Source organism: Cygnus atratus, chromosome 11, assembly GCF_013377495.2.
Source record: "Cygnus atratus isolate AKBS03 ecotype Queensland, Australia chromosome 11, CAtr_DNAZoo_HiC_assembly, whole genome shotgun sequence".
Lineage (NCBI taxonomy): Eukaryota > Metazoa > Chordata > Aves > Anseriformes > Anatidae > Cygnus > Cygnus atratus.
The window spans coordinates 8,120,612-8,136,532 of record NC_066372.1 but is presented as its reverse complement, the minus strand read 5'-3'; the positions used below and the strand labels follow the sequence as shown (position 1 = coordinate 8,136,532).

The following is a 15,921-nucleotide window of genomic DNA, read 5'->3' as shown; positions in this document are numbered from 1 at the left end:
TGTTCTTTTCCTCGTCATTTAGAGCGTGCTTTCTAACATGAGTGGTTTAGTCTTTTGTAACTACTTAAGACTTGCAATTGATCTAAAGCCCAGAAATGGCATTATTTAAGCAACATAGAATCATAGAATATCCCGAGTTGGAAGGGACCCATAAGGATCATCAAGTCCAACTCCTGGCACCGCACAGGTCTGCCCAAAAGTTTAGATCATGTGACTAAGTGCACAGTCCAATCTCTTCTTAAATTCAGGCAGGCTTGGTTCAGTGACTACTTCCCTGGGGAGCCTGTTCCAGTGTGCGACCACCCTTTCGGTGAAGAACCTCTTCCTGATGTCCAGCCTAAACTTCCCCTGCCTCAGCTTAACGCCGTTCCCACGGGTCCTGTCATTGGTGATAACAGAGAATAGGTCACCTGCCTCTCCACTCCCCCTTGCGAGGAAGTTGTAGACCGCAATGAGGTCCGCCCTCAGCCTCCTCTTCTCCAGGCTGAACAGGCCCAGTGATCTCAGCCGCCCCTCATGTGTCTTCCCCTCTAGGCCCTTCACCATCTTCGTCGCCCTCCTCTGGACACTCTCCAACAGTTTAATGTCCTTTTTGTACTGTGGTGCCCAGAACTGCACACAGTACTCGAGGTGAGGCCGCACCAGCGCAGAGTAGAGCGGGACAATCACTTCCCTCGACCGACTAGCGATGCCGTGCTTGATGCATCCCAGAATATGGTTGGCCCTCCTGGCTGCCAGGGCACACTGCTGGCTCATATAACATGAATCTTCACCTCAAAACACCTGTTACAGGGGCTCCTGGCTGTCCCTTTGGCAGTATCTATGTCATTATGCACCATACAGTTTTTCATCAAACAGATTTTTATACTTAATCCTTATTCTGTCCATATAAGCAAACCATGATCACATACGGGCAGTAAAGCATCCCCCAAGACTTACTAAAGAACTATTTCTAGGCTCTTCCTTAACCCTACTCATCCATTCTCTATCAAATAGATGATGATTAGGGTATACTGGCAAGGACTCAGTTGAGATAAAACCTGAAAGTATGAGGCTACATTAGATCAATAGTAAATTATAATCAAATTTATACTTTAAACATTTTATCACTGTCCACAGTATTTAAGCACATAAAACTATTTACCTGAAAGGTAAACATACCAAATCAAAACAGAAGCCTATTGCTTCTTTAATTCTGTCTTTCTACACAGAAATTAAAATCCCATAGCCACCAAACAAGACTTAAACCCACTAGAAACAAACTAGGGGAGTAATTCAGACAAGTACAAGATAGAGGATTAAAGTTTAGACTGACTTTCTAATCCGGCACTCCTTCTGTTCACATCCTGGCCTGCACCAGCAGGTTCTCATTCCTGGCTGCAGTGATGGAGTTGGCTATTGGGCTGACCTACAGGAATACAACTTGCCTGAAACGTATGTAACTTCTACTTCTTGCACAATTATTCTCATATAATTCAACATGCTGTTTCCTTTGCTGGGCTAGTTTAGACATAGCCCATATATGGAGCAAAGAGAACAGCCAACCACCTACCTACAGAAAGCTAGTCAACGCTTGTTAACCAAACAAATTTAAAAGACAAACTTCTTCTCTCTTGTCATTTGTATCCTTATTCTGAGGAATACATGGAGCTCAGGATCAGATTAGCAACATGACAAAATAATACAACTAACAGGAGGGTAATCAAGGTTAAATCTTGAGTAATAGCAAAACCTTCTGCTGTTGAACACAAATTCCTCCACAGCAAGCATACTCTTTGTTAGAGTGCCACCCACCAGAACATGCTCACAGCTTTTGCCCTGTGCCTGGAAAGCTGAATTTCAGGCAGTTCTGAAAACTCAAGAACTCCCACAGTAGTCATCAGGAGTTGTTCTTTATAGTCATCCACCCCAAGAGCATTCCCATAGTTATATCAATCCTGTTAATTCTGGTATGAAGGTTTACATAACAAAAAGGAAGAACATTTCAGGAGATATGTATCCTGACTTCCTTTCTCTTCATAAATACACTGTTATATATAGTTAGCTTATATATATCTATGCATTTTCACATCTATAAATATATACACATATACACACAACTACAAAACACAGAAGGATTACAGGAAGTATTTCCATGAGAATTCTTTTAAAGTGCATTTTAAGAAGGGAAATCTGAAGTGTGTTACCTGTTTTATAACTCTGTGATCTATATATATCCCTGAGTTCTTTCATAAGTCGATCTGAAGCCTGAACTGACCCAGAGACTGCACCCTGAAACAAACAAGAAATACTTCAAATAAGTAAAAAGTAATATTGATAAACAGCTTTATTTTCATTACAAAGTTACACTATCTTGAGTGTATCAAGAATATTTTGATTTCTGTATTAGCATTAGATTTTTGAGAAGTTACATATTCTAGTGAGCAAAGGAACATGATGCTCTCTCAATAGCAGCTCCTTAATATGTATCACTACGTGGTATAGGTGATACCATACAAACTTTTAAGCAAGGTACAATGACAGGTGTTCTTCCATAAAGGAATTCAATCTCTTTGGCATTTTGACTTTCAAGAGGGATCTGCAATACATTCCCAACATTGGATTCACTTTTAGCTTCTGCTCTTGAGCACTGAAGAAAAAAAAAAAAAAAGCTAGGATTATTACTAAGTATAAGCTTCTGCACATAAGGTTTTACTGTTTTCTCAGAAGTGTGTTTTTATGTGGCTAGACACAAGACACAGGAGCTGGAAAGTATCCACTACAGAACACCAGCTTCTGGAAGAGGCAAGACCAACCTATATATTCAGAAAATGGAGAACAAAACCAACACTTATTTGCAATAGAGAGAAAAGCAATCAACACCTACATAGAGGAAGACTAAGGTAAGCAAGCTTTAAAATACTTAATATTTTGTCACAATTTGTCACAGTTCTTGCGGTTTATGCAACAAGAGCAGAAATCTCTTGTTCTTTTAGAGCTCAGTACTGGATTTCTTAGTATCTCAGACTTACTGAGAACTGAGCATACGATTCTGACCCTGCCTGAGATGCAATGTGCCAAAGGCAAAAACCACCTTCTAGTGATGGGCATACAAAATATGACAGGCTCTAAAAAACACCAGTAATTCACCAATTAATGAACACACCAGTTATCAAGTAACTGATGTCTACTAATACGGCCAATTGCTGGATTGCATACATTCTGCACACGTAACCAATACTGACAGTTCTGTGACCGGAGTATTAACCATCTTGTCTCAGCTCTATGAGCTTTGAAGGGAGGTCAGTACTCTCTCCTCTTACAAGCTTACCGTGTTTATTTAGAATAAACACAATGGTCGAAAGTACCTAGATTACTCTCTGCAACTCCATTTCAAAGCTAGTGGGAAATTTTTTTATACTAAACCTTAGATGTTACCTGATGACTCTCCTTATATATTCCACTTGAAATACCAATTAACATTCTAGATTTTTGGATAATGGCAGGACAAAAAATTAGCATTACAATACTTAAAACATGGAAGATGCATGAGGATTCCAGATAAGGTAAAGGAGCTATCAACCCTGACCCTTGAAAGCTTGAAAATCACTTGTTTTTCTTAGCTTTCTCACTGGAAGAAGGTTTTCCAAAGGAAGATTATTTCCTGAGATTCATGCAGTTATCTGCTGCTGCTTGGACCTCAGTCACTTCCACTGAAATGCAAGCTAATACATATGGCTCATCAACATAGTTTCACATTAAAAAAAGAAAAAAGAGAAGTAGAATAAAGTTCAGTTCAGCCTCTCTATATGAAGTCCTGAGTGATTAGTTTAAGTCTATTTTTCTGCTCCAAAAATCCAAAGAGATTGGTTCCCTCAGTTTCCTTTCAGATACTATAAACATCCACAGACTGATCCTATTTGGACAGAAGTGTCAGAGAGGTATTCCTCCACTAGGGAGGAATCTGAATCAGATAGGACCATTGCCTTATACCTGGAATGCCATCCCTGTTTGACTGGAATCAAAAGTATACTATATATTCCACAACTGTAGGATCAAATTATTTCTTATTAAGGATTAAAGATCAAGAATTGTTACTTGATACTATAGCCAGTTACTTGAAACTAAAGCCTCCGCATGCTCCTTTGTCTTCTCTATTCAGCAGCATCATATAATATGCTTAGCTTCACACTATACAATCTGCAGACTACTCTTTTAGGCTATTCATTTTCATGTTACACTGGGTGTTATTATACAGATAGCTGAAATTCCACTCATTTTCTTAATGGACAGATATGAAGAATGAGCTTTGTAATTAAATATGCAAATAACAGCCAACTCCTTTCAACTGATTAAACAAAGCCCATGTAAAGACAGGGCTCAAGAGAAGTTATTCCTCCGTTTACTGAAGCACCTGCCTGCATGCCTAAGCAAGCCTCAGTAGACTTGGTCTGGAAGAGTTTCTCCACCCTTTTTCCCAGGAGTTTCCTGTTGGGCCGCCCACACCTTATAGAGCAATATTAAAGTTCGACTTGACCCTCTGATGAATCCATACACTGCAGATCAGTAATACGTGATTAAGTAAGAGTCTAAGAAGCTTAACCAAAAAAGTTTAGCATAGGAGCTTAATTAACTGCTCTGAACTACTCTGGGAGGACACTAAAGAGGGAGCCTAGGGAGATTAACTGTTATACCTGATGGTAGCATTAACATTAAATGCCGCTGCTGTGAAATGAAGTCCTCATTACAGTGACAACTTTGATGGATTTTTTTTTTTATAACTGATATTAAACTGCTGTTTAGAAGAGAACTACCTGCATCACACCATTGCAAGTTGTAGTAGAGCAGTAAATTAAGCTTAGCCGTAATGATACTAAAATTAAAAACATTACCTTTCAATAACTCCCTACGTGCAAGTTACAATTTCAAAGACTGAATTCAGATAGAAATAAGTATCCTTCTGGAAAAGTGACTTCCCTTTTCAAAGGAGAGGAAACTCCCATTTCTCCAGTCGTGAGAGCAAGATTTACAGTTGCCCTAGAAACAACTGGTCAGTCACAGGACATGACAGGTATCTGTCCATGTGGAATTGGTGCCAAGAGACAAGAGCAGAAAAGCATGGCCATTTGATCTGTAAGCTGAAAGTTTCAAAGAACTACTGAATAAGCTCCCAAGTGACTTTTTTTTCCTGTAAAATAAAAAGAACAGGCACAGAAAGTCTCGCACAATCATCCTGTCCTGTGCAAGCACACTGCCTATGAGGTGGTTCTACAGGACAACAGGTAGATAACTGGAGAAATCCTTGCTAAAGGGAGTAAACTTTTACATGGACAACATTCCATTTGCTGAGGGTTGCATATGATAGATACACCTGGTGCAGGAGTTCCCAGAGCCAAAAACTGTAGGACATGAAAAATAGCCATTACATGCACCACTACAAGCTTGCCCTGTTCTTGAACTCTTCCCCCTAAGGGGACATGCTTCTGCCACCATTGGAAATAGGAATCTTTCGTTCGAGCCAATATAAGCATTACTTTTTTCAGAAGTGTTTCTAATTTTCGCTAGTGCTTTAGTGGGAACATGTACATCTGAGTAAAACTCTTAAAACACGTAAGCAACTCCAAGAAAGCTAGGGCTTGAGAACAGAGCATTCACAATTCAGTAGTGCTCACCTAACCATGCAGAAATCACTGCACATGCCACTGCTTTAGCTGTCTGCTGCATTTAGCCTCTAGTGATGCATTTTGCAGCCTCAGTTCTTCTGCTATGCACATTCCTTTTTGTCCCTTCCCTCCCCTCAAAACACAACCACAGTCTGTTGCTTGAGTTATCCAAGGCACGAGGTGCAATTCACTGCAGTGTTAAACCCAAATACCAGATTGCCTGTTTTCTGTATGATCAGAAATACATTGCACACCTCAGAACAACACAGTAAAATGCCTCACTCAATACATTTCAGGTAACTCAGCTGCAATACCAAAAGTTACTTGATAAAAACAAACAAAAACCAAGCAAATAAAAAAGGAAATTCCCACGAAATAATGAACCCAAAAGAGCTTTGGAAGACAAGTCTTCTCTAGCATTACTTGACATTCTCAGTATTTGTGCAGAACTACATTATTTCCTGGAAGTTAAAGCAGGTTCATATTTCAAGGATTAAGCTGAAAATGGAAGTGACACCTTAGGATTCCTAAAGCCCAAAGATTAAAGTACAGGCATTTGAGACTTTTAAAGGAAAGTGCATAAACTCCTCAGAAGGAAATCAAAAAGGCTATCAGCATTATCTAAATAAGAAAAACATTTATCTCTAAATGACTAAGTGGGGAGAGAACTCTGAAAAGCAAGCAGCAGCAAGTCATTAAATATTTGAGTTAACGATTCCAGTTTAAAGACCCTTTTTAATTCCTAGTAAGCAAGTGGTTCTTTAAAGGTATTACAATATCAAGAGGAGGGTTAAATCTTGCTCCATGTTACATACTGTACATCAAGTCAAATTAAAGGTTATTTCCTGATACTGGCAAGAATAACATTAGGGATACCGCCAAGGAAAAGAACACGTTTACAAAATTAGCAGATGCATATTCTTCTAAACTTATATAAAAGACACAAACCCTAAAAGAAGAAAAAGAGTACCATATCTTTAACCTATTAGGAGGGTGCAAAATTGGGACTGCATGCACTCCTCTCCTATGGAAATCCTTAGTCTGATCGCTTATCTTCAACCTGTTCTTCAGCCAAGGAGAGAAGACAACCCATGGACTTAGGCCAAAGAATGCGTAAAGAAATTTAAGTCTTCTGGTTTCATTTGGCATTAGTCAAAGCCCTACATTAGGCTTCACATTCCCTCTTGCAACAAAAGCATGTAAGTGGCATGAGTTTTAGTTTACTTCCCTCTGCTTACAAACTAAAGTATACTAAAAGAGCTGTAGTGCGTGTGAAAAACAGACTATGTTTAGGTAGTACACCTCAGTCCCTGAAACTTAAGCTGTCCTTTAAGAAAACCCACTGAAGGGCTGTAGAGATTTAAAGTTCACTTTACCTTAGGATGCCGAGCAAACTGCTGCTATCTTAGAGACTGTATTCTGTTACAAGTTACCCGTTTTGGCAGCAGCAAAGTGCATTTAAGTGCTACTAGGTTAGTTCTTTTCCTGGGTCAGTAGTACAACTAGCGTTTTCAGCTCTCAAGTGCTAAGGGTAAAACTTCACAAGTCCATTGAGAAATTATTTAACCAGAGCAGCTATTTCTGGTGACCCACAAAATTACCACAGTTCCTCAGCAGCAGCTGAATACCCTGTTCCCTGTACTCAGCTGACCTTGTTTATGCACCAGCATCAACGAGAGTGTCTTGGCATGAGAAACAGCTATTATGTAAGTTGAATCCGCTGTTGTCAAACAAACAAACAAAAAAACCAGCAGCGTTCATCTCAGCTTTGCTAGATGTGGAGGGAAAAAGCAAAAGGAAAGGTAAGGTTTGCCAAATGGGAAAGAAGAAACAGCAAAAGAAAATCTGCAGTTTTAAGGGGCTTTCTACACCAGAGAAGAACACTGACACTGCAAAAACCTTCTTCAGTTCTACTGCAATTTAGATGACAGAAAGCAAACCATGCCTTTCAGGCTGCAAGAGGTTTCAGTTAATGATTAAGAAGCCTTCACCATTAGGTCCGAGTTACAAATACAGAAATATATGCAACCTCAGTAGGCAGTCTTGAACCCTGAAGAGACATCTAAGTCTAAACAAAAACATTAAGTATCCATTCTGCTTATGGTTAGTCAAGTCTTAGTTTAATAAAGGAAAAAGTTTGGAGTCTTACATCTACCTGCTTTTAAATACTGAAATGCTGACGAGGTATAGGCTTTTTTTTTTTTTCTGAAAGAGATGACCATTACTGTACACTTCTATTCAAACAACTTGATAGATAAATATTGAATTCATACACAAATCAAAGAGCAGTCTCCTCTAGCGAGCTGACACAGAGCCTATTTTAGCAGAACATAATTCTGTTGTGGTTTTTTTTTTTTTTTGGCAAGTTTGCATTCAAGTCCTATTAGATCAGCAGAAGAGCTCTGAGAGATGGATTTCTGGAGTACTTCCTTTGCAAAGCAGATGGCTACAAACTGAATCTCTTCTCCATGTTTAAGTATCAGTAAGAGATGAACAAGTCTTTTCTATACTACATGAAGTTATTTATGGTAAGTAATTCATGACGAAAAGTCAAGTTTCTGCTAACTAAAGGAGGTCTAGTTGTTATAAACATGTAGGGAAAACGCTATCAGGAGCACATCCAGCGTTAACAGTGAACTGCCTCATCTGCCACTAAACGCTTACAATATATACAGATTTTACTACAAATCGAAAGAGTTTTACAACAGCAGCTCCCTTCAGTCTAATTTTAAGAACAGTTTAACTGTTTAAGAAAAGATTTACTAGAAAAATCATCCAATTTCAGAAGCAGAACTAACAAAACTGGTTCCTTGGGCAAAAATCCAGGTGTTCCCTACTTACCAATCCTAAATCTTATTCCTTCCCTAAATATGTTCAGGTCGCTACCCCACACCTAGCTACTACTACTCACATCCTCAACTATTAGCTTGAAGAGAAAGCACTTTTTGTGTCTGGACAAGATCTGCATGTCTGCTGACATGCCAAACAGCATTAAAAAGATACTTAAGAGCTCAAATGGGGGGAGACTAATTTAATATAAGCACCTGCTTTCTGAAGGTGACATGAAAATTTTAGAACCTTTACCTTTGGTCTTGGAACTCAAGCAGAAGTCTTGAGTTTCGTGCCTTATACATTTTAAGCCTCTGTGAGACAGAAGTTTTGGTTTCCTTGGAAGACAGCCTACATAACATTAAGGTTGTACAAGAATATTCTTTCCTACATGCATCTTGAGAAGCAGAAGCTTTTCTGGAACTTTGCATGAGTGACAAGACATTTCTAAGCCTCTGGAAACAAACAGAAGCCATGCAACTCAGTATTTACAGTTGTACTGTAATACTAGAAACCCATGTCCTCAGGATACTGCTGTATAGAAATGCCCTTTTTCTACAACTGCCTGCTGACAGGATCACTCAGAAAACTGTAATGATAAAGCTGCAGCAGGATGAAAGCCCCTTGCTTTATACCTGGCAGAAAAGCTTCAGTAATTTCCAAGTGGAAGTTGGAAGTTACTGAAAAAAAAACAAACTCATAAAATCGGTTTAAGCACAAGTTCCTGGGTTCACAAAATAGATTAAGTCACCTATGACTTAAAGTGCACTTTATTAAAATAACAGATACCCATATGTAAGAGCTGAGCAACAGAAGTCATGCTTACAACCTAGATGCTTTCTGCTTACTCTGCAAGCAGAACTACTGCAAGCAGTTCATAACATGGGCATCAAGCACAAGAATTAGACGCGTTCGAAATAACAAGTGTGAAATATGGATTTGTATGTAAGACTTGACTTCCATTAAAAGCTACAGGATACTTCATCCAACAGGCCCATACCACCCTAATCCATTTTGACAAAAGAACTTAGACTAGCATTCTCCCAGACTGAATGAAAGCATAGTGCTTTGAAGCAGTTTTTGTGTCTCTGTGGAATGTTGACTGATAACTAACTTCATACACTAAATATGTTGATGAAGAGCTATACAGGTTTCATTTTGTGCTATACATTTTTGGAAGTCACCTATAGGTTGATTTTATCTTTAGGTGTGTAGCAATAGGTTCTACTTGCTGAAATCCATTTTTATTTTAAAGCTGAAGTACTGTAAAGGAAAAAAAAATCTTGTTAACTCACATTTAAGTGATCTTGCCTTTGATTTTTTCTGATTTTTTCTAAGATTGCAAGGTTCTCTTTCTCAATGCCTTCATCCTCAGATTTCTTCCCGTCAACTGGTTCCTCCTCCTTCATATCATAGTGATCCAGATCTTCAATGTCCTGTAGGATAGAGGAAGATTCACTGTAAACAACTTCACGCTCTTTGCTCAAAAAAACTCTTTAAGGGCATTTACGAATACAGTCAGCATAATGCACTGCACTAAGTACTAGTGATTGCTGCATGCCATTTCTGTTTTGCTCAGACTTCACTCATTGAACCAACAGTATTTAATGAAAGTGTAGGGAGCCCTCAATACAAGTGAGAGGCAAATTCACAACCTCTTTCCGGTCACAGAAACAAGCGCTAACTAAACCTCTGTGAGAAGTGAAGACTATAGTAAATTAGCCTGTTAAAACAGGTAGACAGAAAACAGGAAGTTAAGGCATTTTGAACAGGAATCAAGAATCCAAAAGTGCACAAACTTAGGGCGGGTCTAAGATTTTTCTAAAAGCAGACTCTTTTTTTCCTGTTATAAGGCTCACTACTTTACACTTCTGGCAAACAGTGATTAACATACCTGGCAGGGCTACAGCAACCCTCCAAGAAAGTTAAATATTACAAAGCAGCATGTGTTTTATTCAAGGTGAACATTCTGACCAGTGATTAGATGCAGCAGTTTTGGAATTGTGATACACGACAAAATGATATGGTCAAGTATGCTGAGCACATGAGCCAATGTTTCAGTTCTGAGTTCTACACTAAGATACTAAAAAGTCTTCCACTCCGTGTTCTGAAACAGAGGTTATCCTATTGCCAAGAAACACTAAAAAATTAAGACAACTGCCTATATGGCAATTCCAGTGCTATCTGGGGAACGGAGGAGACAGATGTAAATAACTTAAGATGAAAAAGGAAGCACTGCAGCAGCCACACCAGTGATTTACGAGTACGAAACTATCAGCTATACTCCAATGTGCAGAATGCTCCACCACAGCTGAGGCTACTCTTAAGTGTCATCTGTTTGCACGGCAGGAAAGCCTGGCCATCAGTGCAAATTCAAGGATGTCTTACATAAAGGAACATACCTACCCGGTGCCTTTGACGATGCTGTTTCCTCCAACTGTAAAGAATACTCCATCTGGAGCCTGTTAAGGTGCTCACATTTCTAAAAATTATGCTATAGCCCTAAAAAACCCTAAACTGCTTTTCAATTTAGCAATTGGACTGGAATTAAGAGTTGAAGAAATCAGTGCCACATTTGACTGCTTATGAACATGACAGATATGACAATCTTTTTGTCTAAAGTCATCTGAACAGAGAGCAAAAGGTTATAAGTCTGCAAGCAGTAAGAGCATTGTGGAAAGAGGATATGGAAGTGTTCGTACTACCTTTACAAAGACTCGGGCTCTAACCAACGTGGTCTGGATTAGGCTAAATATGGTTTAAGGAAGGCTGCTTCAAATTCATTCCAGAGAATGGGTAACACTTAGATCTTTTCTGAAGGAAGACATTCTAGTCAAAGAATGAGTTGTTTATTCTTAAAACATACTTTCTTCATTAAAAAAGCCTAAATCTGAAGAAGTCAGAACAGCTCTCCTATAATAAGGCTCTTTACAGTGCTTTAAAAACCAAGCATCCTGGAGCTATTCTAAAATGTAGCAGAATTAATTAGAAGGGGTGGTTCTCACACAGCGAAGAGCTCATTAGAAGAGCCAGACGTTGACATAAGACCCTTAAAGTTTAGAGGGTGTATTGCAGATGTCCTTCCATTTTCCTCAATGTATTATAGTTTAAAAAAAAAAAAATAGCTCAGCTGCCCAATAAACCAGCAAACTGATTTACTCTCAGTTTGTCTGCTTCCAGGCACTTTCAACCATGTCAGAGCAAGTTCAAACACTGATTGAAATAGGAGTTTACAATCCAAGCCTACCGATTTGGCATACAATGTTATGTATTGTTTGACTAGAGCACAAACAGATGTTCAATTCCTATATCCAAGTAGCTCACAGCCGAGGTCTAGGTGTAAGAAAAAAACCCACCAGTTCTGATGGTTTAAGTGAAAACTGACATTAAGGTAAACAATTTTTTGTTCTATCATCTTTTCTGTTGAACTCTAGGGAGATTACATTCTACAGTTTTGGCTTAATAATTAACCTGTCACCACAGAGCAAAATGCTAGATTAGAACAACAATATTGTATGTATACATACTTCACCCATATCTTCCTCCTCCTCCTCCTCTGACGTAACTTCTTCTGTTGTTCCATTCTGCAATACAACAATGAGGTTTCTGCATAAATCGTGCATGCTCCTGTCTTTCAAAAATCAGGAAGTCTACTATCAAACAGAAAGCAGCAAATATCAAAGTCACACTTATCAAGGTCTGCAGAGGACTGAAGTTTAATGGGAAGGATACACAGACATGCTTTCCTGGAACATAACAGTGAAGAAATAATTGCATGAACCAAAGATAAGTAGAATGTCACAATTAATTTCACATTAAGTTCTAAGTGGAATCTCAAGATCCAGATAAGGACATCCTATTTTGAAACAGTGACAGACACTTCTCTTCTGCTTACTCTTTCTTTGTCAAGTGAGGAATGCCACTGCTGTAGACAATGCAGCGTAGTGTACTAGATGAATATTTCATATGACTTACTAGGCCCACTCTTATTTAATTTGCAAATTATCCAACATTTCTGGCTAAGAAAACCTTCTGTAAGTTCACTTCTGAGTTTCAGAGCACAAGCAAGACTCTTCAGTGAGGCTACTTCCCAATGCTCCAGACCTATAGCCTTGTAGTTGCACTGCTACGTGGGTGGCTGAGGCAGAAGAGATCTAGAATTACTATTTGGCACATGACCAAAATTAAGCAAATTATTTGTCATTACAATAGTACGGTCACCACAGGAAACCATCTGTTACGCTAAAAGAGTTTTTAGAAATCGTGTCATCTTAACATGTATAAGCAAAAGCAGATATCATAATCCTATTAAAATAAGAAAAGAAGAACATGTTCACTGTCAGTAACCAGTTCTGTTTTCAGCACAAGACATTTTAGTTAACTAGAACACTTAACAGACCTTCACAACTCTTCATTTGTCAAGTGCACAAAAAGTAAACACGGCATCTCAAACAGATACTCCCTGCCCAAAGCAGCATATGGTTTTGATATCCTGTATCTCTGCAAGGGATGGAAAAGGAAGGAATATATCAGTAGTACATTCATCCAAGAGTACACTGTAAAATGCATTCTCTTCAAGGAAGAAACGAGCAGTGTTTTATCATATTTACCTTTTGGAAAAAAATTTATTTGGGAAGCATTAGGAATGTGCAGTAGTTGGCTTGAGCAGGATTTAGAAGGCAATTAAACTAACAGCACTGGTATTACAGAGACACCTTTCAGTGACACAGACTCCACATAAAATTGTGGAATATCACATAACCTCAGAATTAAAACTTGAAATGGATTCTGTAAACAAAATACTGAGTGAGGTCACCATAAAGCAACACTGCTTCATATCTAAGTTCTGGCTTACACAAAAGCTTTAATCATTCTCACCATCTACTTTCTTAAACTTGAAAAAAGATTATTTCCATACAAAGGCATTCACAGAGTCTTAATTTACCTGTCCAGCTGGTAATGGCTGATCTAACATTTCAACATCTGGATGCTGAGGAAGATTATACAATCTGCAGAGGTCACATATTAGTCGCTTCAGTTGCTGAAGAAGCTATAACAAGAAAAAACATGGAAGCATCTATTTAAACCAAACCACAGAACAGTGTATTTTGAAGTTACTTCACATGTTGGTACACACTCCCAGTCACTGGGAGTCAATGCAGTCTCCCAGCATTTAAGTCTGCAGGTACTAGAACAGAGGCACTTCTTTTTCTCTGTAGTTTTCATAATGGGAAACCAAGGACAAGGCAAGACAAAGATTCCCTCATGTCAAGTGGAGAAAATAGTAAGCAGAAGAATAATCTGCACAGGCAACATCATCCATTCCAAGCATAGGTCTCAGAGCCACAAATCCCAGGGAATAATCAAACGATCGCGTTTTTTAAGACATGCTAGCGCATTCCAGTTTCCCAGTTTGAAAAGCAAAGCCTTAAACTGCAAGAAGGAACAGCCTTATCCCCCACATCAAGAATCTCTTTTCAGAGCACAGCAGTGCAGCACACTAGAAACAAGACTAGAAACATTGGCACCAGCAATCACCCAGCCATGCAGCAACTTAAAAGCTTCTACACAGATCAATTCCCAATGTGCTTCAGCACAAAAGCCCTGGTTTCACCATAAAGGATGAGGCAGGAACATGCATCTGAGAGGAGGGATCCCCTTCCTTGGCAGGGGTCTACAATTCAGGGTTAGTTTAATGCAACTGTCAAAGTGCAGTTTCGTTTTTATAGCAAAGCACTTGATGCCAGTTTCTTCAGTCTTTGTTACTGCTAATATTCTAATATTTTTCCCCTGAAGGAATTACTTTCATACCCCTTGCCCCTTCTGCCATGGATCACCATCACCATTATCCTTTATGCTCTGCTCATATGTAAGAAAAATTATAGGCTAATCTGGGCCAGAAGGCACATCTGGAAGTCATCCAGTTCAACCTCGTGCTCTAAGCAGGGCCTAGCATGATTTGGTGCATGTTAGTGGTACACAAAGAGACTGAATCAAAAGGAATAGCAGATTTCTGCCATGTATGAATAATTTAAATGCTTTTCCTGGCTAACTTCATGTGCTAGAGTAATGGAAAATGAATGCTTAACACACAAGCTTTGCTGCTACTTAAGAAAAGTAGGCCATCAGGATACCAATAGGTTCCCTGCAATATTAACTGCCTAAAGCAGCAACTAAACAGAAACTGAAATGCATAACCCACAGTGTAAAAAAAGGCTGCACGATTAATAATGAAAATGCTCAACTAACTATACACAATAACAAATTTATAAGTAATTGTATATATACATTATAATCAATATATGTTATATTTTGTTGTGATTTTTACAACAGCACTTGCAGAAATTCTGCAATGTCAGTAGCTCTTATGGACACCACAATGCTGTTATTGAACATCAAAACACCTCTAGGATTTTTTTCTTGCCCGTGTTAACAACTTACAAATCTGAAAACAGTTTAGGACATTTGCTCTGAAACCTATCCTACGTCGGGAGGCCTTTGGACATGTGAAGAGATCTTTCTAATGCAGTAGGAAAGCATTAGTAACTTTAAGATACCTTTAAAGATATTAGCGTGCTGCTGGGTTCATTATGAAGCACCTTGTCCTCTGATTACCAAGAAAACCTGGGGTTCAAGTGCAGTGTAATTATACACACCCTCTTCTACATGTATCTGTATAATTACATGAGTATATATACACATGTATGTATATATACACAAATAAATCTTAGCCTACCACTGAACAAAACTGCTGAAGGATACATGAGGAAACGGGCAAGAAATAAGTGTCACATGGAGCACGTCCACTACTTAGCTATCAATTTATCTGTGACAGTACTGGTTCCACACGTATTTAGCAGCCTTGGGCAGTTTCAAAAAGGAACTTTGCTTTCCTTTCTGCGTTTTTTCCGTGTCTACGATTTGATACATAACAGTTGCTGCTACTCAGCTAGTTTGAAAGCACCAAAAGTCTCACCTGACATGCCACCAGGTGGGACTAAATCTAAGTTCTTAATGCAGAAGTAGTGTCCTAGTGACAACAACTTGGACAAGCTGTACACATACTTGTGGCAGGCATTCTGTACTTTTCAAGTTGTCCATGCAAACTTAAGCCCTCAAGGTTTGGAGATTGTGGGCAGCTTTAATCTTCACATGAATTTAAGCCCTACTGGAACTATAACCTTCCTTGTATTTAACAAAACAATGAAGTTGAGGTAGGAGTTATCTTTTGCATGGCACAACCACAAGAAGGTGGCTGTCAGTTTCAACTGCCTATCAAGACTAAAGCAATGCTAATTTTCCGGATCTGATAATGAACTCAGGAGACACTAGGGGTCAGAGAGACCCTATAGCCCCTTCATCTGCTGGCTGGATCTTATTCACTATGAACAGTCAGTTAAACAGCTGAAGCTTCCAAAGCCACTGCTATCTATGCTTACTACCTTCTTAA

The 15,921-nt window shown here is 38.9% G+C and overlaps 1 protein-coding gene across 1 annotated transcript in view; it reads right to left on the bottom strand.

The window, feature by feature from the left end:
* The window catches only part of UBE2Q2 (ubiquitin conjugating enzyme E2 Q2), a 42,785-nt gene that overhangs the window by 11,784 nt on the left and 15,080 nt on the right, over positions 1–15,921 (bottom strand). The window contains exons 3-6 of the mRNA XM_035554014.2: positions 13,417–13,521; positions 11,999–12,055; positions 9,767–9,907; positions 2,187–2,271 (exon numbers count right to left, since the gene is read on the bottom strand). Of these exons, the coding sequence (XP_035409907.1) occupies positions 2,187–2,271; positions 9,767–9,907; positions 11,999–12,055; positions 13,417–13,521 (388 nt within the window). The remainder of the gene's footprint in view (positions 1–2,186; positions 2,272–9,766; positions 9,908–11,998; positions 12,056–13,416; positions 13,522–15,921) is intronic.